The sequence below is a fragment of the Parasteatoda tepidariorum genome, chromosome 1 (genome assembly GCF_043381705.1).
Source record: "Parasteatoda tepidariorum isolate YZ-2023 chromosome 1, CAS_Ptep_4.0, whole genome shotgun sequence".
NCBI classification, from domain to species: Eukaryota; Metazoa; Arthropoda; class Arachnida; order Araneae; family Theridiidae; genus Parasteatoda; species Parasteatoda tepidariorum.
In genome coordinates this window covers 79578493-79603698 of record NC_092204.1, presented here as the reverse complement: position 1 = coordinate 79603698, position 25206 = coordinate 79578493, and the positions used below count along the sequence as shown (strand labels likewise).

Sequence of the window (25206 nt, the reverse complement as noted above, 5' to 3'; positions counted from 1 at the left end):
ATATATATATATATATATATAATTTGATTTCAGTAACATACAAACAGTACTTTATAAACGGAAACAAAAAAGATACGTGTGATTACATCTACTCCAAATGCTTTAATTGGACGATACGAAACTGATTGCGAGCAAGTCTCCCAAGAATCTATCTAAATCTTAAGGACCACCACTTTGTGACCAATTTTACAGCAATTGACGCATTGCAATTCTCGCATTGAAAAAGTTCTTGAGTTCTTGGGGTATATTGTCCCAGTTCTCCCTCAATGTGGTCATGAGTTATACAGTTATACATATTATACAGTTCGGGGAGGGCGTGTTCTTTGTGAAACTCGCCAGCTCCATAGGATTCAGGTCTGGAGAGTCCGCAGGCCTTCGCGTACGGACAATACCTTCACTTTTTTCTGTTTCCGATACCTCAGTGCTCTTGTGTGGTCTCAAATTTTTGTTTATAAACATAAATTCTGGACCTACAACTCCCCTAAAAAGACGAGTGTGATCCAGAATAACTTCTTTGCAATACCGCTGGGATGTTGCGCTTCCTGACTCTCAGACGTGCAGTGGTGTTCTGCCATTTTGCATGATGTCTGCCCACATCAGCACTCCTGAGCCACGCCGATCACGTTCATAAACGTAGTGCCGTGCATAACATGTTCCCCTCTCTATCTCTTTACACTAACTGGTGACCTGATTGTCACTGTGAAACGGGATTCGTGGTAGAATATCACTCTAGACCATTGCTAGTGACCTTAACCAATATGCTCTTACACCAGCATAATCCTTCTAGACGATGGTGCAGTTGAAGCGATATGCGAACAAACCAAAATGATTTAATCGTTGTGAGCTTGTTCTGGCGGAAACTGTGTACCGATAGTGGTTGCAAGGTCTACAGCATCTTACTGGGAGTGACATTTCTGTTCCTTTTTGTGGTAAGGGATACATGTCGATCCTCTTAAGGTGTGGTATTATTACCATGACCACCGGCAAACTTTTGCATAGCTATTTTAGCTTTAGCGGCCTCTTTTAATAGTGAGATAACACTTTTTGACACTACCATTATTGTGGCTACTGTAATGATAATTTAACCTGCTCTCAGTAGTCCAACTGCTTATCCTTGATCATCATCTCCCAAATGATGTCTTACTGATATTTGGCATTTAATTATTACAACACCACCTCGAATTTCACAGAAATAAGTTCAACAACCTACAGGGCTATATTGGTTAAGCACCTAACAGTAAGAGTTTTCGAATGTTTGAAGAATTTGTATACACTACCCTTTATAGAGATATCTGGTCCTGCTCTACCCTTCCCTTTGCTCTTGATTTTACAATTATTGCCGGGCAGTCGGGAACGCTACTTTGCATAAATCATTTGTTCCTTAGCAATTCTCAAGCAGCGTATAATATATAATACAATTTAAGAAACATTGCATCTTTTTATTCCTTTAATTACCACCTCTGCTTTTGAAAATATTATTGCCAACGAATATAATATTCTAATGACTTGAAAAATTTTCATATAGAAATTTATTTGTTCTGCGATATCTCATTTTCATTTACTGAGACACAAAATAAAGTGCAACGATCAGTCTTTAACAAAGCCAGCAAAACATTTTCTAATAAGAATCAAATGGTGCAATTACTTGGATTGTAAGACCCATCCTTTTTAATGGACCATTGAGAATTTATTCGCTTCAAACTTTTTCAATAGGATAGATGATGGTAGGCGCAAAATGAAATTGCCAGCTCTTTCCTTTTTTATTTCACGTCAATAAAAATCTACTATGATGGTGAGATAGACACACTAGACTAACACACTAGTTTTTAGGATAGATAAAAGAAGTAAATAGCCAGAAAATAGTTTTAAATATGAAGGCATATTTCAAGTAAATTATTTTCTATGAAGAATTAAAAAAATACGAATTATCTGTTATTTAAAAAAATGAGAATCTATAATGAAACTGAGTTTTATCTTTTGAAGTGTCTCAGTGTAAATAAATATATGAGATGTTTTAAAAGAAAGAAATTTATATATATATATCAAAATTTTATTAAAAATTAGCTTTTAAAATTGCAGCTGAAGTAATTTCAGTTTCAATGGAGGTTTATTAAATACTCATGTCACGCAATTGGTTTGGTGGAACAAATTTATATCTAAGAGATTTTAAAAAACAAAGAGAAAAAAATATATATAAATTAATAATTGAAGATCATAGGGACAAAAATTATATTGAAAAAAATAAAAATTTATGATAGTAAAAGGAACAGTTTTTTGGTGCATGTGCCTGAGTATCTCTCTTATAAATCCTCCTGAAGCATTTGTGCTTTCGTCCTGAAACATAGGCAATGATTTAAAGACGCAATTTTAGCCTCCGATCTAAAAAAAGAGAAAGAAAACGCGTTTAAAAACTGCAACTAAACTGTCAGCTAAAACATTTGAAAAATTTTATTTTTTCTTTAGCTTAGAACTACTTATTGTTTCAAATTAAAAAAAAATAACGGTTCTGTTTTATCAAACATTTTAAAATTATTTAAGCAAAATATTTTTGTAAGAATGCCGCAAAATATTCTATGAATTTTACAAAATAATCTTATATTTTCAATACAAATTTTGAACAGAATAAATCATGAAATGGTTGTTAGTATAACCAAATGAAAACTCGCTTTGCTGTGAATTATGAGCTATTAAATGAAGAGAAAAATCCATAATTTTCAAATTATAAATGCAACAACAACAAATTTGTATATTTTTTTTAAGTAATATTCTGTGGCTATAAGAACTTATTTGACAGACATAGAAAAATCAGTTTTCACTTTTTAAGACTTGGAAGCTAAGGAGAAAAATCTACAGAATCGAAACCAAAATAAACATTAGCAATAAAACAACGACATGGAACTTAACGGTACTTCCAATGTAAATATTCCAACTAGAAATACCATGAACGCATCTGCTTCAAGAATAAATTCAATGGGAAAAAAATAGGATCTTAGCGTTTATTTACATTTGTATCCTGCGTCTAAAGCAGATCATTTGGTATTCTGACCGAGTTTGTAGCTTTATCCCGTCTTTTTTATTTATGAGTGTTATTTACAGAGGACCCGCACCTGTATCAGAGTTCCTATTGGACTTAAAATTGAAACTGTGTAATACCACTTTGGCATCACTATCTTTTCTATTTTGTAGCACTAATGGGCTTTTTTCTGCCTTCCGCATGTCATATTTCTTACCAGGCCCCTACCTGCTATTTACGTTTTCAATTTCAGATTTTAGATTTCTATTCTGATTTTAGGTACAGCTTCAAATTTTTTCTATTTTCCAAGCCATTTCTAACTATAAAAATGGATGTTCTAAAATTTTTAGTTTCTTTTTCGTAAAAAGACTTTCTTTTTCTGTTTTCTTAAGTAAAAAGAACATTCTAAGAAGATTATACATATTTTTCATGAAACTTATAAGCATATTTGCGTGCAGTTGACAAAATTTCTATCTTTAAAAAAGGAATTGAACCAGTAGTAACATTGTAATTAGTTTCAGTAAAAGTAAGAATGTAAAAATATCCAATGACGAAACATAAATAACTTTTACTAGAACATTTTAATGAAATAAGGGATGTTAACTTAATATTGCTTAAAATTTTTAACAAATATAATTTTGTAAAGTAATGATATGTTTAAAAATAATGTTCAGCAGTAACTGTATACAGAGTATATCATCTTTGTATGGAAGTGGAACTCTGTTTGCATGTTCGTTAAAAACACGATAACAGGAGCACCAATTTAGGTCATATTTTTATCAGCAGTTTTAGAGAAATGTCTTTTGAACAATCATTTTTTCCGGAATCATGTAGTACAGTACAAAAAATATGAAATCCCATTAATGAAAGCCAGATTGTGCGCTGTCATGAAAAGAGCATTTTTGCAAAATATTTAAAAGATAGAAGCCAATGAAATGACTAGAAAAAAATTAACATTCTTAAATCTCAATAAACTCTTAGAATTTAAATGATGAATCAGACAGAGTGCTAAAGTTAAATAAGCAAGTTGACATAAGCTATCGAAATTTGAAGAAATACAATATTTCACCATCAGTGACGATCTTAAGCATAAATATGCTTGTTTTTATCGTATTAATACGTCAAAACAGCATTTCAATTTTGAAACTTTCAAATGTATTAAATTATAATGCTAAAACATTTTAGCACTTACTATTTAAAAAATAATTGTTAACCTCCTTTTTGATCACGAATTATAAATTCTTTAATAAACTTGTAAATCAAATAAACTTTATAGAAAAAAAAACGGCACTTATCTGTTGTTGGTATCATGAAGCGAAGTTCTCCAAAAAATAAAACAACGCCAGGCTCTGATTTACCCAGGTTACCGGCTACAGATAATACATAGTGCGTCGAATATGAAAATGTCGTGAATATCATACAAAGAAATAGTTACTGAATGCGGCATTTTTGTTAATGCGCTTAACATTTTATTAGAGTAATAAAAATATGGAAGCCAATAAAGAAGTTAGATTAAATGGAGAAATATCGCTATATATTTTTGACAATGCATTGCGATATTAAAATTTGTACTCATTAATCATGGGTGTTTGTTGATGTGTGGATGACAACCGTAAAAAGCAGTCATCAACGCATAATCCTTTTAACCTATCAGTAGAAGAAAAAAAAGTGGTTCGGCATAACAGAGGTTAGATGTCCCAAACATACATCCAAACGCCCCGTGGACTTATACTGCGGCATAAGTACCACTGAGAAAATTAAACACCAATTCTCTGTTATATAAGACATGCTAAATTGATTAAATCACGAGGTACCTTTTGATAGACCAAGGTTGGCATAGTCGATAACTCCTCCCATAGTCGATAACTCCTCCGTGACATACTGACGTGATACGTGATATGAACATGCTAATCTTGACAGTAACGCACACTTCGATCTGGTAACGCCTACTTCGATGGATGGTACACATTGAACAGTTGACTTGCTACTTGTGACTGCGAGACCATTCCTAGCACTGTTGCTGCTCAATTTCTATTACACACAACGTATACACTCGACTGCTAAAGGCAACACAGGAGCGACTACGATCGTGAAATAATACAACTCTCACATTCAGCACTCAAAACGGTGACCTTAATACAGCTCTCCCGGTCTTTCACAAGTACAGCAACTAGTGGTATCCGGCCATCGAATTCTATCCCTGATAAAATTCTGGCGGGGGAGTATTGTGGCGTAACTACCACTACGAAAATTAAACATCAATTCACTGGTATATAAGACATGCTAACTTGATTCATTCACGAGGTACCTTTTGATAGATGAAGCCTGGCATATTCGATAACTCCGCTCCCACTATACCACTTTCCATATGGACTTATTCCACTTTCAAAACTAGCGGCAAAATAATGTTCTATTAGTTTATTTGAAAAACTAATGTTAATTCTTTTATTGCACAAACGAAAATGCTTTTATGTTGCAAAAACTTTACAATAAGTAAGAAGTTTTCATAAAAATTAAATTTCAAATAATGAAAAAAATATTTACACTGAAAAAAATGAGTTAAATTATTTAAGATATTATCAATATAAAAGTAAATTTAAGATATAAATATGATACTTTCCAACATTTTGTTTCAAACTATTGAACACTGTTTGATTTTCAAGCATATTTACCAATAACCTTCAGGTCTTGAACACTAATACGTGATCTGTGAGTTTTAAAATCAATCCGACAAGTATATCGACCATGGTCGTCGTACAAAACTGGATCTATTCTCAGAGCAATTGGATTACGGTGGAGATCCAAATAGAGTCGGCCATCGAATTCATTTGATGGAAAATGCTGCCCCTGAGTCATTGTCCAGTTAATGAAAAATTTGTTTGAAACAAACCGGAGATCCAATGAATATATTGGTTTATAAAATCGATTGTGAAACCAACGAACTAAAGTAGGTATCTTGCTTCTGATGTGAATCTGTGCAGAAGCTGGACATGGTATGTCTACAGCTTGGTTTTCAATAGCCACAACACCTGCAACGAAATTTTTAGAAAAAATATTATTTTTTTTATCTGTTTAAGTGAACAAATTAATCGAATTTTTCTTTTTAAAATAGACCTTTGAATGAATTTTTTGACCTAAAATTGAATTAAAAGTAGAATATAAGAAGTGTAAGTTCCGAAGTTTTTAAATCATAGCTATTGCTCTTCATATTTCTACGGAATACTTAAACGTGGTTACATAGTAATAAATTTAGAAATTTAAGTTTGATTCTTTTTTGAGATAACTCAATTTTCAATTTCAAAACTTATTACTATTATTGAGACATTACATACATATATATTTATAATTAAACCTTAGGACAGTAAAAGGAACTGGAGAGGACTAGTTCGTTAAATCATTTAAAATTAACTTTTTTTGAATAAATTTTAATTTTAAATAAATTTGCTTAAAAAAAATTTTGTTTCAACAGATAATAAAATCTTGAAAATGATACCAAAATAATAGCACTTTTTATTGTAATACCATAAAATTTTTAAAATATATTTTAATCTTTTGTTTGTAACTATAGTAATGGTGATATTTAATTAATACGTTGTGATACTTAATTTGTAGATTTTACTTTATTGTTGTATTTTTATGCATAAAATACTTATAACTTTGAAATTACTAGTTAGAATAACTTGCATTTTATATAATTAAATCCTAATTAAGTGCATACAAAACAATGTTTCACTTGATTGGAAAACAATGTCATATCCTTAAATAGCACAAAGTACTAAAATTGTACTTCTTTTAGATTAAAATGTTTTAGCACTTATTACTTCTAAGCACATTTTTCCTATCAGCTAAGTTCTTATTTCATTAAAATAAATGTAAAAAATACGTAATATTCAGTATTTTAATTGCCAATAAAGAAATGCCAGAGGTGTAAATAGGTATAAGTATAAAACTGTAATTTCCATACATATTAGACTATTATAACTTTCAAAATATAAGACTTAATGACTGCCTACTGATTTATTTGAATCAGAATAATAAAAATACATCAGAAGTATTGTCTTAAGCACATAAATATCTCTTTAAAAAGCGTAAACAAATCTAAGCAACTTCATTCTTACTAAATACTTCATTCTTACGTTAGCAACTTCATTTTTACACTCTACATCATTCTTACTAAATATCTTAATACTCCTGAACTATTAGTCCTATCAACTTGGTTTTGATGTCATTTAATTCAGAGTAAGAAGATGTTAACGAAACAATACGTCATTTGTTTCAAATATTTAATTAACTTCTGTAGCCCTAACACAAGTATTTAATTAACTTCAGATTTCTAAGCATTAAGCAGAAAAAGAAAATACCATTTAATCAAATTTTTAGAAAATTACGTCATAGTACTTTTTATTTAGAACACACACGAATAACTAATAATGTTATAAAAGTAAAATGCGAAGAACTAAATTATTGAATATAAAATCAGAATATTCATAAACTCAGCTCTAATGCGAATAATTAAAACTTAGTTTTGCTAGTTTGCCGTTATTTTTGCCTTCGTGTATTTTAACTGAAAGAAGAGAAATAAAATCATAACATTAAAAAATATTAATATATTTTTTTTCTTTACAATGCACTCGTATATTTTATACTTTGTTTATCTTTTATTAATTTTTTTTCTTCAAATACTTGAGACTAATTTAAAAAAATTTTTGAAACATAAAATGCTAATTTAGCATAATCATTTACGCTAATCTTAAAAAGTATGCGACAGTTAATCTTAAAACATATGCGAGAGATTTAATTTATGCTTCATCTAAATTTTATGAAGTTACAAAAACTGTGTGTTTAAAAAACAGAAAAAGAACTATTTACGGGTTTATATTTATAAGTAGAAAAAGAATTATGCTAATTTAAAAAATCGATGAGTATTTTTATTTATTTTTCAATAAATTGACCCAACAAACGAAATATTCATGCTGATTTATACCAGTGGTAAAAAATATGAATATGGTTATGTATATTTGAATCAGATATATATATTGTATATCTTATTTGTGATGAATATATACTAGTCTGGGGTACTATTTTTAAGGATCGATAACTAGCGTCTGTTTAGCATGTAAAAAAACGTAACTGAATGTCAAGGGAAATAAAATATTGCCAGAATGAAGCGAAATTACAATAAGAGTAATTTCTCAGTGCTCGGAAATCTAAAAGGCATTGAAAAATTTTCTAATGACAATATCATTATCATACATTATCAACATTTTATGCTGAATATGTAAAGTTGAGCATATTCAATTGTTTTTTATCCTGGCGAAAATGTCAATACGTTATTTAGCCAAAATAGAGGACGATGAGTCATGCTTTTCACTGTTTTGTCCAGTAACTCTGACTCATTTATTTCACCCCTCGTTCAGTTCATGGTTCAGAGTATCTTTATTTATTGAAAGGTATTGTCGAAAATTAAAACTCCTTTCTTCAGCACCCCGAACATTTTCAATGGGATTTGGATCTGGAGAACTTGCTGGTCATACGAGATATTTCTTATTAGATACTCCTAGACAGTGATTGTTCGATAACGTGTGTTTTTTTTGTCGTCCTTGAAAATAAATTTCTTATCGTAGAGTATGCAGCATGAGGGACAGAATATCATAAATGCATCGTTGGCCAGCCATATTCGCACATTTAGAAGCACGTAGATATAAATAAATCTCTCAATTTCATACACAAGCACCAGCGTAAAGCTCTGCCATAGCTTCCTTTTGCCCATACCATGATACTATTTATAAGATAACGATCCCTTCTCCGTGAGCTTGCTGGATTACATGCGATATTTCTTACATGCCAGCTCAGTTTTTGTCTAAAATCAGACAAAAAGAGTGAACCTACTTCTACTTAAGAATAGTGCACAATTAAAGCCGAACAATTACAATGATATCAACACCATTGAAAACAAGTGGAAAGTAATGCCAAGGCAATGGGATGTACATAAGAGAAAGGCAAGAGCATGCATCTCTTTCTTTTGTTCAAATGCCAGTTTTTTGTCTTACTAAATATGTGGTAATAAACAACTTAAACTTTGAAAACCAGAATCTCTGGTATACCGTTACAGAATGAGCGAAAGATTACTAAATAAATGATTTAAATACCGTATATTTTTGTTTTTATAACCAGTAGATTTTTCAATTAAAAGTCTCAATAGCATACAGTACAGTAAATTCACAAAAATATTTTTCTCCTTATATAGTGTTTACAATTCTTGTCCTTCACTGAAGTGTTTAAGGCAGTAAAGCTGTATTCATACAAAAATCACAAAGCTTATACTTTATTTATTTATATATAAAGTTTGTTTTATTTTATTTTATTTTGCCAAAACTTCTCTATCAAAAATCTTCATAGAAATTGCTTAATAATGTAATAATATTATACAAAAGAAAGTAGAATGTTTTTTAATTATTTTCACAATTTCAATTACTTTTCAATTTACGACAAGGACTTTATTTTTTATATTTATATTAAAGATAAAAGTTAAAAGAGGTTAAGAGGATTATAGAGATATTTAAAAAAATAAACAATACAAGTAAAATACTATGTAAAATATCTGTTTAAATACTCATATTTAGTCTATTATCTTTTTTAATGTCATAATAAAAAAAAAGATTACTACTTTAAGATTATTAGCTTGTATCCCAAACATCTACCATGCTTTCTATTAGCACTATATTTTAAAAGCTTAATATCTGTCATGGATAAATAGTAGAATATGCCACTATTACTTTTAACTAATACGATGCAATTAATATGTAATTAGAACACAATTTAAGTAAAACCATTAAAATCAATCAAACTTTCTCTAAACACTATTAATAATTCTGTTACACAAGTAATTCCTGCGTATGATTAATTATTTAACTAGACAAAGGCTGGATAAATCCGACAAAGTATAAAAGTCTACCTGTTACTAGTTAGATGTATTAATAGCAACATATTATGCGTTACGAATAATATTTCAAAGATCAAACGTGCAATGTTTGCGTGATTTAGTAACTCTTAAAGGATTTATATTTCAAAGAACTTCGGATCTAAACATTGTTTCAAGTTATTTAGAAGGAATTTTTCAAAACCGATGATCGAGAGATAATGCATTATAACTAAGTCTCCTAGCAGCAACTTTTATACAATTAAATATAATTAAATTATCAATAAAAATATTCAGGCAAATGAGAAAAAAACTAAACTTTGAGGACTTTATTTTGAAGGTAAATAAAACACAATAAAATTAAAAAGTATTTCATCAAACACTATTTAGTTAATGTTTGCGTATTATTTTCTTACATATTTTGAATTTAATTTAAAAAAGAAATATAAATTCAATTCTGATCATTATTGTTTGCTCTCAATAGTGCATGGAAAAAAAATTTGGGTTATATTAAAATTCTGTGTTTTAATAACTTTTCTGGAGAGAAAAAAAAAACTTTTTTTTAATAAAACGGAAACATACTGTATTTAAGCCACACATTTGACAATCTTTCGGTTAATATGGAATTATCTGTACATTCTGTTCTTATGGTATTCTTATCACCGCAGATTTAAAAAAAAAAACAATAATCTGAAACGTAAATTTAACTGAATAAATGGTTTTTATGTCATGCTCTAAGGTATCAAGATAAAATTATTACATTTAACTATACATAATTTACCACAGATTATAAGCCCAAATTTTAATTAATAATATTTTAATCTTAATTTCACTAAAATCATCACTTAAGTTCTTCGGTAAAAATAATCATGATCATCAGTTTTTCAATACAGCCAGAAATACGGTAAATTTTTCTGTTTTCTGGAAATTTTGACTACTTTTTTTTCTCAATGTACGAGTAAGAAAATCAGTTCTTTCTTTACAAAGGGCGAACTGAAAACGGATAAATGCAACAATATGAGAAAATATTTCATAAAAATTGGAAAATATTCCAGTGTAAGAGAAATTATTTACTTTGCGAAATTTTTTTCAATTGTGCTAGTTTTTTATTATTTTTATTTCAGCACAGATATAAGCATGAGTATTTTATCTTCTTTTTACACATTGTTATAACGAACTAAAAGAAATTAAACTTAATGAGAACTCTACTTTTGTGTAAAAAACTTTTTATAACATTGTTTTAAACCTTACTTTTTAAATAAATAAACAATTATCAAAAGATTATCTAATGGTATTGGTCAGCCAAAAATGCAAAAACTTTATTTCTTCCTTATATAAATAAATAAATAAATAAATAAATAAATAAATATATATATATATATATNTATATATATATATATATATATATATATATATATATATATATATATATATATATATATATACATATATATATATATATATATATATATATATATATATATATATATTAAGTTCGTGCCTTGTTAATTTTGTTTTGTTTATTCGTAAAACATGTTTCCAAATAAAAGTATAGATATATTGTACTTTTCAAAACAATTTATAATGCAACAATGTATGGAAAGAACTATTATAAAACACTTTTCAAGAAAACAACTCTAATATTTCTCGAATCAAATTGTCACTGCTCTATACATTATATTTATTCTATTCTGTGACGCATAAAGACAATGATTTATTACAAATATTTTTATTTTTTCTTCATATTTTTAAGAATGCTATAAGAAATTCGCAGCTAAATAAATTATGTCTACTAAGCGCTAATTGCAAATTAATATTTGTATATTCCTACTCTTTTAAATTTTGCACAAATAAGTCTTCTATTTATGATATTACTTAAAATATTTATTTAAAAGACATTTTAAATAAATATTATTCATAATCAATTAAACGTATAGCGCTAATGCTTTTAAGAGGCAAATATTGACAAAATTGTTTATCCCCTTATCTAAATAACGAGTTTTTTTCGAGTCAACCCATTTCAATTTTTTTAAATATCCACATAGTTATTAACTGAATGAACAAAACGATAAGCAAAGTAAATAAACTTTTGACAAATTATGAAGATTGATGATTCAATTTTTGTGTGTGTCATAAAAAAGGCACTTGAAAAAATAAATGTGTGCTTGAAAACAGTTTTTGAGGCCGGGTACGAGTATTAAATATCGAAAATTAAATAAACTGATATTTATTTAGGAACATATTCTAGTAATATGAAAATAAAATAAAATATTATAGATGACAAGAAAATGTCAAAAATGATCAGATGTGAAGTAGTATCTTAAGAGAGGAACTCGTCAAAAATGCAGAGGGTTATTCCAAAGAATTGTCTCACTTTTGACGCGTGAAATTAATTCTTGCATTTTCGAAATTATATTTTGAAAATATTTATCAACTATGATGTGACTAAAAAAATAATTTTATTCTGATTCGTAAAAAAATAGAACAGTGTAAAATTATTTTACTGTCCTTTTACCATGGAGATTCTCTGTATCATCTAACAGAAGTTGAGTAATACTTAGCACACTGGTCAAAAATATGGTTATAACTACTAAAATATGATAAAATTTAACATGTTTCTGACTTAGTGAGAGCACTAAAATGCTAGTCAATTTTTATCAAATCAGTTTGGCAATGACTTTGGTAAAATTTGCAATGAAGTATGGTTATATTATGCGTGAAAAAATTTGGTAAATGCGGTAAAATTTGGTAATCTTATGATGCTACCAAAAAACATGACATTAAAACTTTATAATCGATTAAATTTACTTTTCATTGTATTTTTGATTAAATGCTGGATTAATATAACTTTAACTTTGAAAATCAGAATTTTCGGTATATCGTTTCCATGTGAATGGAAAAATAACCAAATGAATTGTTTAAATATCTTATATTTTGGTTTTAATTACCGCAAATATGATGTTTTTTAACAAGAAATTTCACTACTATACACTGCGGTAAATTTACCAAAAATCTTTCCCTATTTGCGATTGAATATGTGTAGATAAGTAATTTCATGCAATACATGGTTTGGTTAAATAAAGAAATTCAGAATGAATATTAAATATGTAAGTTATTTTTTGTACTATTGATTATATTTTTAAGTACTAATAAAAGTCTAAAGAAAGTGATCCATGGGTCATTATTCTCTAACAAGCATAATTTAACAATTAATTTCGATAATCTTTCATCTACAGAAATAATTTTAAATTTATTTTTAAGAAAAATAATTAAGTTTAAAATCAGTTAACGTCAGTAAATATTATAATTAATGCAAGCAAATACTTCGAAGATAACTTTGTTTGTAACTTAACAGTTAAGTATTTTAAAATCAACCCAATCTGCATTTATTTAATAATTATACCAAAAGTAATTTGTAATCAAGAATTTATTACACGAATTATAGAGATTTACTCACCATCACTAATTATTGTATCTGAAGCAGTAGTTATGCAAAAAATTGAAGAATACAGTATAAAATATGTATTCATAATTTGCATTTTTTTCCTGTAAAGTAAAAAAAAATATGCATTAAAAATTGAATAATATTGTAGTAATTGTAAGTTCTTATCTTATTAATTTTAAAAAATATGACATTTTCTCTTAAGTAATTTTAAGATTTAATAATTTAATATTTTATTAAGCAATTAAGTAAACTTAATTAGAAAATTCTCATTTCTTCAATTTTAATAGTTGCAATTAAACCATCTACTTCATTTTATTAAATTAAAAAGTACGAAGACATTTTTTCGATATGTTCAAACTGCTTGGATTTCAATTGTTTAATAAATTACCTATCCCGTAGTTCATACAATCACCTCTCTTGAATTCAATTCTTATTATATCCAATCTGAATTATCTCAATATGTATTTAATATCCTATTATCCATACATTGGGTTGAAATTTAATTAGATGAGTCCCAAAATAAACTACATAACTAAATCATACGCAACTAAAGCTCACAATATAATACTAGGGTATTGAATTTATTTTTCTCTAATTATATTCGAATTCTAACCATTTCCTTACAGTTGTAATAGAAAAATCTGTATTATTAATGTAGAATCTTGTGTTTTAACATTAATCTTTTTAATAGATCTTAAGATCAGAGTTGTCCTCACTTATCAACCATATGGGAAGAAAAAGAACTAAACTACTTGATAACAAAGTATTTGTAAGTAAAATAAAGTTTATTTATTTATTTTACCTTTCAAATGACAGGCTAACAGGCTGATGTTTTGAACTTCAAGTTAATTTAAGCTTATTGCGGAACAAATACCACACTCATCTCAAATATAACCATATACGTATAATGCACAGCTCTATATACGTACGTATCTCTACGTATAAAGTGTAAATATACGTATCTCTACGTATAAAGTGTAAATGAGTACTTCTTAAAATCAGATTAATTTTTCTGATATAGATACCAAGAATTTTAGTGGAAATATAGGTAACTTAAATATCTGAAGAAAAAAACATCAGATCAATGAAAATTACAATAATAATAGCAAATGATTGGGGAAATATTAATATGTTATTTCCCACTGGAGTACAAAAATTTTGGTTTACAGTTGACATCATTTTTGGAGTTGGGTGAACTAAATCCATGGGGAAATGCAAAATTTTTAAGTACAGAGCTATAGTTATCTGCAAAAAACTGCATGAAATTGACAAAATAAACAATTGTTTGAAAGAATTAGTAATTATTATAATAATTGGAATATATAATTAAAAAATGTGCTTTTTTTCAAAGGAAGCGTTTTTGTAATAAAGAGATTAAATTTATTCTAATGCGCATGAAGATACATGTTGTCAGAAACAATAGAACATAAAATTAATAAACGAATAAATGAGACTTTAGTGGTAAAAATAAAATGAAAAGGGGATTAAAAAGTAAATCTAGTCAGAAAATTTACCTAACATGAAAAGAAATATCTAAATATTAGGAAATGGAGCTCATACTAATGGAGTTCACTTCAGTAGATCTCAAGTTTTAAAAATGCTTCATGTTTAATCTTATCTACCCTAAGATAAACCTTGATTAATCTATATTATTACTATCGAAAAAGGAATAGGGCAATTACAGTTTGGGAAATGGTAGTTTTTGTATAAAAAACCGTATAATAATGAAATTTTAGTTAATATTTAATTCTGCATTTAAAACCTGAAAATCAACCTTATATTTTTTACGCCTAGAACCGATAAATAATGTGTTTGCAATTGAAATAAAAATCCTTACTTAGATTTACACTATTTTTAAGTTTTATTTTATATAAATTTCAATACTCAGAGAAAAATAATGTTTATATAATCTTTAAACTAAAAACACTAGACATTAATAAAATTAAACATGGTATAAATTTTTGAAGTTCAAAGCATATCAGAGCTAGTTATAATATTTACTCATTTTAAATCTTTCCTATTCATAAAAGTTTATTTTTCCTGATAAGTTCCAATTTGCATATGTATTATCGAATTTCAATTGTAAATATATCGGTATCAATATTTTAATTAAATAATTCCAGTTGTCATTCTCTACGAAAACCTAGATCCAATTCTCTATCTCGCGAAGTTTAAGCAATTTCGGATGAAATTACAATATAAAATAACCGTGCTTTGGTAGCATCATCTGTAAAATCTATTTTTGCCATAAAATACTACGCCGTATTTTTTACAGTTTATTTAATTAGAGCAATTGATTGATTTTACTGTAATTATTACTGGAAAAATTACGGTTTATTAGTTTTTTTCTATTCCATAACATGTTTTGGTAAAAATGACACTCTGAGTCCCTGTACTTTTTACCGTAATGCGATCCAGAATTTTTGACTGTGTATAATAGACATCAAGACACAGAAGATAGTTCTTCCCCAGACTCCCGTTCCATAGGACTTCTTTACATATAACAAAATGTCTAAGTATTCTGAAAATGAGCTCCTTTAGCACAATTCAGTAGAGCCCAATTTTCAAAAAATGCCTCTTATTGGATCTTAACTTCCCAAAAGTTAACAATCATTAGTTCCTACCATTACTTCCGAAAAAGAACTGCGTCAAGCACAGCTGAAAAACTATAATACTTCGATAATATAACCATTCAAGTACTCTAAATCTATATTTGTTTATTTTTATTTTGTAATATCTATAAAAGTTTCCTTTACCCGATTAGTTCCAGTTCGCATAACTAAATCTCTATTAAAAAATACATTCATAAAAATATTTTAATTAAACAATTTAAGTTGCTATTCTCTAATTAAAACCAAGTTCATTTACTCTTACACTCATGAAGCTTTCTAAACGAACCTCAAGACGCATAGAATACGTGTTGGTCTGTCTCACGTACTATCCTAGACAAAAGGACTTCCTAACATATAACGAAATGTCTAAGTATTCCGAAAATGAGTTCATTCTGCACACTTCAGTAGGCCTCAATTCTCAAAGAATGCCTCTTGTGGGATCTTAACTGCCCTAAGGTGAACCTTCATTAGTTACTACTATTACTTCCGAAAAGGGACTAGGGCAATCAGAGCTGGGAAACGATAATAGAAAGAAAAATCCACACTCGAACGCTAGAAATAAAGCGAAGCAACTAGATTCGTAATCATAGATTAAGTCAGATATTAGGTTAGATTCAGAGGTGCTGATCTTTGAGGCAAACTAAGAAACTAAATTCTGAGAAAGAAAGTTAAAGGACTTTAGGGACTTGCAAGAGTTACTAGAATAAGGAATGACTTAAGTAGAGATTTGTGCCAAATATACTTGTCGATACTTTCTCGATCAGATTTAAAGATAGATAAGCCTAGTGTGTGAATAAAAACAAATAGAAGGTAAATATTATTCACCTTTATAGTGCGGTCGGAAGTTGAGGTAGGTTTACTGCCAATTGTATCATGTGAGCTAGTATAAAGTTATATTTGTTATGTTAAATCCAGAACTGAACAAAATGAATAATTTGGTTCCCTTGAGAATTGGATTTTGAGGATAAAGTAAGTCAAGATTGCAGGCTTTTTATACAAGAATGTGAAATATTAAAATGAATTTAAATAGCTTGAGAAATAAATGTATAATGTGCAAATTAAATTTGAATTTAAATAAAAGCATATCTGAAATGTATCGAAGAATTTTTTTTTTCCATTAGCCTGAAAATATAAATATGAAGATAATTTTCAGTCTAAACTGAGAAAAAAATTTCTTCATAACTTCAAGAATATATCAAAATTTATCGTGTTTGTGGTTCAATGAGAACACCAAAATCTCAATAATTTTAATGTATTTTTGCTGTGGTAAATTACTCCTCCTGAGATAGATTCAGAACTTTAATTTTGAAAACCACAATTTTTGGAAAACTGTAGCTATACAAACGGTAAAAGTTACCAAATAAATGTTTTATATACGTTAAAATTTTGCTTTTTTAGCTAGGATATTTTTTTAACCTAAAATGCCATTGCTGAGCAATTTGACAATTTTAACTAAATTTTTTCTGTCAAGAATTTAATAATTGAATATCAAATATCTTATTACTACGTAGAAAAAACTTTTTATTATTTATTTTGATTTATTGAAATGCTGAAAACTGACAATATTTTCTTTATATTTAATTTCAAATAGTGTTCATTTTGAAAAAAAATTAAGGAACATAACTTAATTTTAATTAATTTAAAACAATAAATATGTATATCTTAAATTTATTTTCCTGTCGTAATGACAAAACAATGTTAAATTAATTTTGACTACCGTGGAAATACAAGCAAGTACTATCTTTGGTTTGTATTAATGCATACAGTTTCAAAATGGTGGGAACTACTTCTTTCTTGCAATAGAAAAATTAATTAGCCATTAGGATTTATTAATAACAAAAAATGTGAAAGAAATAAAATCTTACTTTTTAAATCCTGATCTATTACATTAATCTATTACTTATTAATTGATTACTTGAAATTAAATATTTAATCAATGATAAATTATTCAAACGGCAATTTAACTTCTGCTTTTTTCTTCGATTTTCAAAAAAAATTCTATGGTATCTTTGGTTTGCATTAATGCATACAGTTTCAAAATGGTGGGAACTACTTCTTTCTTGCAATAGAAAAATTAATTAGCCATTAGGATTTATTAATAACAAAAAATGTGAAAGAAATGAAATCTTACTTTTTAAATCCTGATCTATTACATTAATCTATTAGTTATTAATTGATTCATTGAAATTAATTATTTAATCGATGATAAATTACTCAAACGGCAATTTCACTTCTGCTTTTTTCTTCGATTTTCAAAAAATTCAAAACTTATTTCCTCTCGTTTTTCTCAATGAAATGTGTGTCTCACTGTGTTCAAGAAAAATCAAAACCTCTAAATTTGTTGATTAAAATCAATAAATTTGTTGAATAAATGCTAATATTCTGACACCCGTCATTTCTGTAAAAAACATTTAAGAAAGATTCAAATTAAAAATTATCCATAAAATAACTACTTCAACTAACTGAAAAACATTAGTTTTATTGAAAAAATAGCAAAAAAAGCTCATAATTTTTACAAATTGGAGAAAAAAAAGTTTAACACACTTTTACTGTATGAAGTACTGGTAATGTCCGTAACATGTTTCTATAAAAACGGACTTATTTTTAGTAAAGATCTCCGGCATCGTGAGTGGCTGTACTTTTTACAGAAATTTTTCAAGACGTTTTTATAGATGGTATAGCAAATTTCGCTCATCACGCATTTTTTTAAAATAATATCATGTTTTAAATTAGTTTTACCATTGGCAAAATTAAACTTTATATTTAGCAACTATTACCTAGATACATTACTTTATCACATACATTAGATTTAGATGGATTACACTTTAAAATACAATGAGCATCATTGAAAATATAAAACTTACCTGATACTCGCAGAGGTTGGTGCATCTTCACTTGCCGATAAAATCGTGACTGTGGCAGTTGTAGGCTGGTGCAGCAAAATCAGTCGAAAATCGTGACAACAATTAATTTCCCCCTCCTCCTTCACCAAGCCTTTCAACGCTATATCGTTCCAGTTCAATTGCCTTTTACTCAGAGAAATGAGGCAATCAAAGACGAAGATGATACTATAATAACCTTCGAATTGAACTCTGACATATATCTCGAGATTTCACGGTGCTCTGTTCTAAACCCAAGATTCTGTGTTTCAGAGGGGCTTGTCAGTACTTAACATATTCACACTTGTTTTACGCTGTTGTTTATAAGCTTACATACCACCCACTTCCTCTTAAACACCTGCTTTTAAATTAAGCGTAGATTTTGGGATTTTGAATTATTATGTTTACATTGAATTTTTTTTTCTTCTACTTTTTGATGAATTATTTTTTAATGTGTTTGTTTGAATCACCTCATGATGCCTGAAACTAAGTTCTTTTATTCAATCCTAAATAGTTTAAATTTAGTTTTTTCCCCCTCAGATTGCGAAAGGATTAAAATACAACGTATATTCTAGAAAAAGTTTGAATGAAAGTAATCTGGCAAATTTTCCACTTCGCTTCTTTTTCCATTTTAAATTAAACCATTATAGTAAATATGAATGTAGATTTTACTTTGCGTTTTAAATATTAAATTGAACTAGGAAACATTTTTTTTTGTATTGTATGTAATTTTTTAGCTCATTAGTAATATTTTCACATCGTCAATTCCAAATCCTCTATCGGTATCTCTTCTCAAGCTACAGTTTTTTTCAAATAAATATATTTTATATATTGTTATATTATAGTCTATTATATTTGTGTCAGTTTTTTTTTCGAAATGTGAAAGTTAAAAAACGTTATATATATATATATATATATATATATAATTCTTTTGTTAACTGCTTTCACCTAATACGGTTAAACGACTAAAATTTTATCACACCAACTAGGCCCTCATAATGAAGTCACTTGTAGCTGGGTTCATGCTATAGCCGAGAGAGCTAATCTGTCAATCACATAACCGACAGAACAAGAGTTCGAACCCCAGCTTTGGCACCTCAATATTTCCTCCATTCTCTTCAACGCATGAAAAGTTTCCAGTAGCCTGAATTCCCTAATTTGTGACCTTGGACTATTAGAATACCATACTCTCATTCTCATACGGATAGCAGTTCCATAAAGCTGCTTAGCATAAGGAAGTCTTGTGTTTCTATTTCTTATAATAGGTGAAACAACCAGATAAACAAATTAACCCACATTTCATGGTTTATTTCATAAAATACAACTAATTCCAATTTTCATTACCTAACGAAAGGCCAAGCTTCAATGTCCAGCGAAATTTCATTTTTAAGGTTTTGAAACCATGCCAGTTATAAAGGGTTGAAAAATAGCAAAGTTCTGTATTCATGGTTTCATAAGAATACTAGCTGTTAGCGGTTTTTAAAATGGTAAAGGTAAAAAATGCTCTTTGCCGTAAACTTTACCGTTAATCGGATGGACAGGATGCTGCCTGTTATTTTACCCTAATTTTTGAAAGAAAGTTTTATTAGTGAAGATAAAAAAAAACCCAATTACAGTGTCGTAGAATGAGAAAAAAGAAAATCAATACAGTGATAAAAAATTTAGACATAATTTCTTAAAAATACTAAATGCATAGCAAAAATATCAAGGTCTTTAGCAAATTCGTTAAAAATGCTGTAAAGTTGTAAGCTAGCTAGGTCTTATTGCAAATTATTTGCATCAAAAATAATATTTATAAACTTCGAAATTTTAATATTATCTGCTAAAATTAAATANAAAACTTCAACGATTTGTTGCTTCGACTTTATGAAATCATAAAATTCTTTTACATATTATGTGCCGTTTTACAGCAGCCAACATCTTGTTTGGCCTTTTAGAACAACATCACAATTACATGGTATTTATAGGTGCATGTGCTGTGAGGTATTAATGAAATACACTTAACAAAAATGAGAATAAGAACAAAAATGAGATAAGACACACTTTACATCAATATATGCTTCTTTATGAAAAGCCTCTTTTAAGGCCATAAGTATATATTGCATCTGCACTCTTCGTTACTCTGTCAGAGTTTGTATTATGACTGAATCCTTCATACTTGGGGGCTTGTAACTAACATCATCTTGACAGAATTTTTTTTTTTTAACCAAATTAAACAGCTCATCAACATTACTTTTCTCACTTAGTTTCTTTCGAGTTCGATGTTAAATGCTTCTTACATAAAGACTGAATTAATTTTTTTTACCCCTATTGGTGATTTTGGAAGTGAGTATACAATTTTTTTTATGGTGAGTGTACAACTTTTTTAAAGGCTTTACCAAAACTCTGCAGGAATTTGTATAGGGAATTTAAATTATTTGTATTAGAAGAGATTGGTAGAATTTGATTTTCTCTTTGTTTACACAATCTCTGCACAACAGCGTTTGCACTTCTGAGTTTTTTAAGTCCAACTTTTGTCGCGGAAGCTTTCTTCTCTGCTTTTCTTTCTCTGTTTTTTTTTTCTTCATCATATCATGGGGATCTTGGTCTTTTTCAACATTTTATCTGTCTTTCAACAGCTGTTTTAGCCATTAGGTTAATTGAAAAGAAAATAACTCCCTAGTGTTTGACTAAGCTTCTCTAGGACTCGTTTTGTCATCCCAACGCCGAAGATGTGTCATTCCATCACGCTAATTATTGGAAGTTAATAATCAAATGCATAGAATTTTACAATTTCTCATTGATTCTTATGCCACATCTGCTTTATATTCCAAAATATACACATTTTCATTTAAAAACGCAGTTGCTATTTAAAAAAAATATACTAAAACATGTGACGGAATGACACAAAAAAAGTTACTTTTATTTAATATATTAAACTTAAAATGACTTAAAGGCTATGTTTTAAATGCTTAAATTTTGTACTATATGCATATTTTTATCAAAATATTGCAAAAGAAAGATACATTTCTTTTATTTTATAAGTATTTTTCAAGAAAACAATTTGAGCACAAATGTGAAGAATTCACTTGTCAGTCATGTGATTACTTTAGAATGCTGCCAGATTCAAAAAACTTAAAATTATCAAAAATTAAACATTAATATGTAGACTTTGGCTATTTTTGAACATATTTTTAAAATTAAAATATGCATTTCATAAAAAAAAAATTCACTTAAAAGTTGACGCTTTCGTGGAATTGCCCTATAACACGGAGTTATTAATGCTGGGTGAGTAACACAAACGACTAGGGCAATTATGCCAGATCGTCAAACATAAAATTGAACGAGAACGCATGCCCGGAAACGTCGTTATACGCCACTAGGAACACTTTCCTATTATGAACTGTTACGTACGATAACATTTCCGGGCATGGGTTACATAAGAGAACATCAAAAGGATTCTTATTTAATCCTATTGATGTGCCCTAACTCCTTTAGAAGAATTGCAGTAACGGTTTAGCGATCCCCTGTTTTGCAAAACATTTTTAAACATGTACATGTCTCAAAAAAAAAAAAAAAAAAAAAAAAAAAAAAAAAAANAAAAAAAAAAAAAAAAAAAAAAAAAAAACCAGAAGTTCAATATAAAAAATCTATAGCTTCATGAGCAAGGCTAAATTAAGATTTGAAAACTCTACAACAGCCTCTGGCAAGAATCAAGTATTTGAAAAAAAATGCAACAAAACATAAGTTTATTGAGGTTATCAAATAGTTGAAAGAGTTATGATAGTTATTTTAAATTGCTTAATTTTGTGTTTTTAAAGCAGCGTTTGTTAAGTTTCAGAGATTAAAAAAAAAGAACTTTTTTCAGAAAAATTTACAATTTATGACGTGCTGAGAATATAGTACATTACGATTAAAAATCCCAGAACTGGTATGCTTGAATACAACAAAAAATAAAGTAGTTTAGATCATATCGATTAATTTCTCTGTTTACTTCCAGTAAAATACACTCTATAACAAAAAAATCGACGCACTTAAGAGGGAGTTGTCCGATTGAAACGAAAATTGGTGGATAGGAAGACAATGTACAGAATAGTAAATGATTAAAATTTCAGAGCAATTGAATAACTTATTGCAGAGTTACAGTAACAAGTTCAATAAGGTGTTGACTTGCCTCTAGCCTGGATACAAGCTGCCACACGGCGTGGCATAGACCGGTTAAGCTCCCGGATGGTTTCTTGCGGTATTTCTTGCCAAATTCGATCCAATTGTCGAACGAGGTCATCAACAATCCGTGCCAGATGCAATCGCCTTCCCATGATACCACAGACATGCTCGATGGGAGAGAGATCTGGTGATCTGGCAGGCCAAGGAAGAGTTTGACAAGCCTGCAGACAGTTCATAGCAAAATGTGCCGTATGTGGTTTGGTATTGCCTGCTGAAAACCAGCCCTGGGCCCTGCAAAAGGAACGGTAGCAAAACAGGTCTTAGGATGTCGTCGACGTACCGCTGTGCAGTAAGTGTATCTCTAATGACGACCAAAGGGGTCTAGCTGTCAAAGGAAATGGCACCCCAGACCATAATGCCTTGTTGAGGGATGGTGTGGCGTGCAATAGTGAAGGCAGGATCCCCCCTCTGCCCTGTGCGTCTCCAAACACGTCTTCGATGATCGTCAGGACACAGTTGGAAGCGGGATTCGTCGCGAAAGACTATACGTCCCCAGTCGGCATCATTCCAGCCATATCTGTTCAAAACAATCATGCATACGAAATTTCAAAGCAATCGGATGATTGCTTCTTTGTGCGTCGATTTTTTTGTTATAGAGTGTATACCTTTACATTTAAAATCATTTCATTAAAATGATAAAACAATTTAAGTTTATTAAATTTAGAGGACCAGATATAAGCACACTGCATTGTTTAGCATAATTTTTTTCACAAACAAATTTTATAATACGTATTTTACAAATAATATATTGATAATACCATAGTTATAAAATATAGGACATGATTGATAAATACATTACAAATGAAATGTCAATTTTTAAAATATCACATTTTCAGCATTTAAGACAACACATCAAGTTATTAATATTATTTACACTTCAAGTTTTTCTCCCTTCTATTTTTTAAATAATTAATTATTTCTAATGAAATAAGTGATAAATAAATAAAATATTAATTAAAAATGAAAAAAAATATTTGTATACTCTATTGCTAAGATTACATAATTAAAATTTTAAGAAAAGAGTTCTTTACAAAAGATTGCAAAATAAGATAATAGATAATCTAAGACTAAAAATAAATCCATTTATTTTTTTGTTTCAAATCTTCTAAAATATGTTTATAATTTTTGAAAAAAAGCAAAGTCCATTAATATAAAGTAAAACCATGAGAGCATGTAAAACGTAATTAATTGAACATTTTCGAAGAAAAGAATGAGAAAAATCCTCATTAGCATCGAAATGAGTTAGAGAAAACAAAAGAATTCACTTTTTAGTATTTATAAAAGTGTATAACGTATTTATTTTTTCCACAAAAAACAAATAATAAGATAAATTGATTTTATGTATAGCAGTGAAAAATATTTTATATTAATGGTTTTATAATGATTAAGAGTTTTGTTCAATTCAAAAGAGAATCAATATTCTTTTTTTAATTTTTAGAATTTTTAGCGATATATATTTATATAAAAGCAGTAACAATAAGTATTTTTTACGTAATTTGTTAGGTTGAATTCTCTCTTTTAATACGTTGTTCAGTTTATATCCCTTACACCTAATTAGTAATTCCTTCTAAAAGTAGATTAAAGACATCAATAATTATCATTATAAATTTTCTTATAAATCAATTTCTCTTAAATCGGTGAAACTGGTGGAACAATGGTCATTTAAATTCATGCAAAAATTTATTAACCTGATGAGTTAACAATGATCACGAATAGATATTGATCAATTAAAACAAGAAAACAATTCACTAAATAATCCCACCTGATAGTTAATGTTTTAAAACAGAAATGAACATAGATAATTGAATATTTTACTGACCTGGGTGATCCTATGAACTGGACATTTAGGAATAAGCAACAACAGACTACCAAAGCATATTCCACTAAATATAGCATAGAACTTGAAAAATGTTGAAGTCCTCGAAGAAAAATATAATGAAATAAAACCTTCTTACTAAGCGTAATCGGTGTTTTGTATGGTAAATGCAAAATCAATTTATTAGTAAAAATCAAGTCATAATGGTAAAAAAAATATTAATCAAGAATGTTAAATTTCAAGCTCAGTTTATTTAGTGCAATTAAACTCAATTGAACTTTCTGTAATTCTAATATGAATTTTATATTATTTAATA

General features: G+C 28.5%; 1 protein-coding gene across 1 annotated transcript in view; it reads right to left on the bottom strand.

Moving 5' to 3' along the window:
* LOC107441083 (synaptogenesis protein syg-2) overlaps positions 1–23250 on the bottom strand; it is a 75472-nt gene extending 52222 nt beyond the window's left edge. Inside the window, exons 1-4 of the mRNA XM_016054226.4 lie at positions 23022–23250; positions 18854–19067; positions 13390–13478; positions 5686–6042 (exon numbers count right to left, since the gene is read on the bottom strand). Of these exons, the coding sequence (XP_015909712.3) occupies positions 5686–6042; positions 13390–13478; positions 18854–19067; positions 23022–23250 (889 nt within the window). The remainder of the gene's footprint in view (positions 1–5685; positions 6043–13389; positions 13479–18853; positions 19068–23021) is intronic.
* Positions 23251–25206: the final 1956 nt, after the last annotated feature.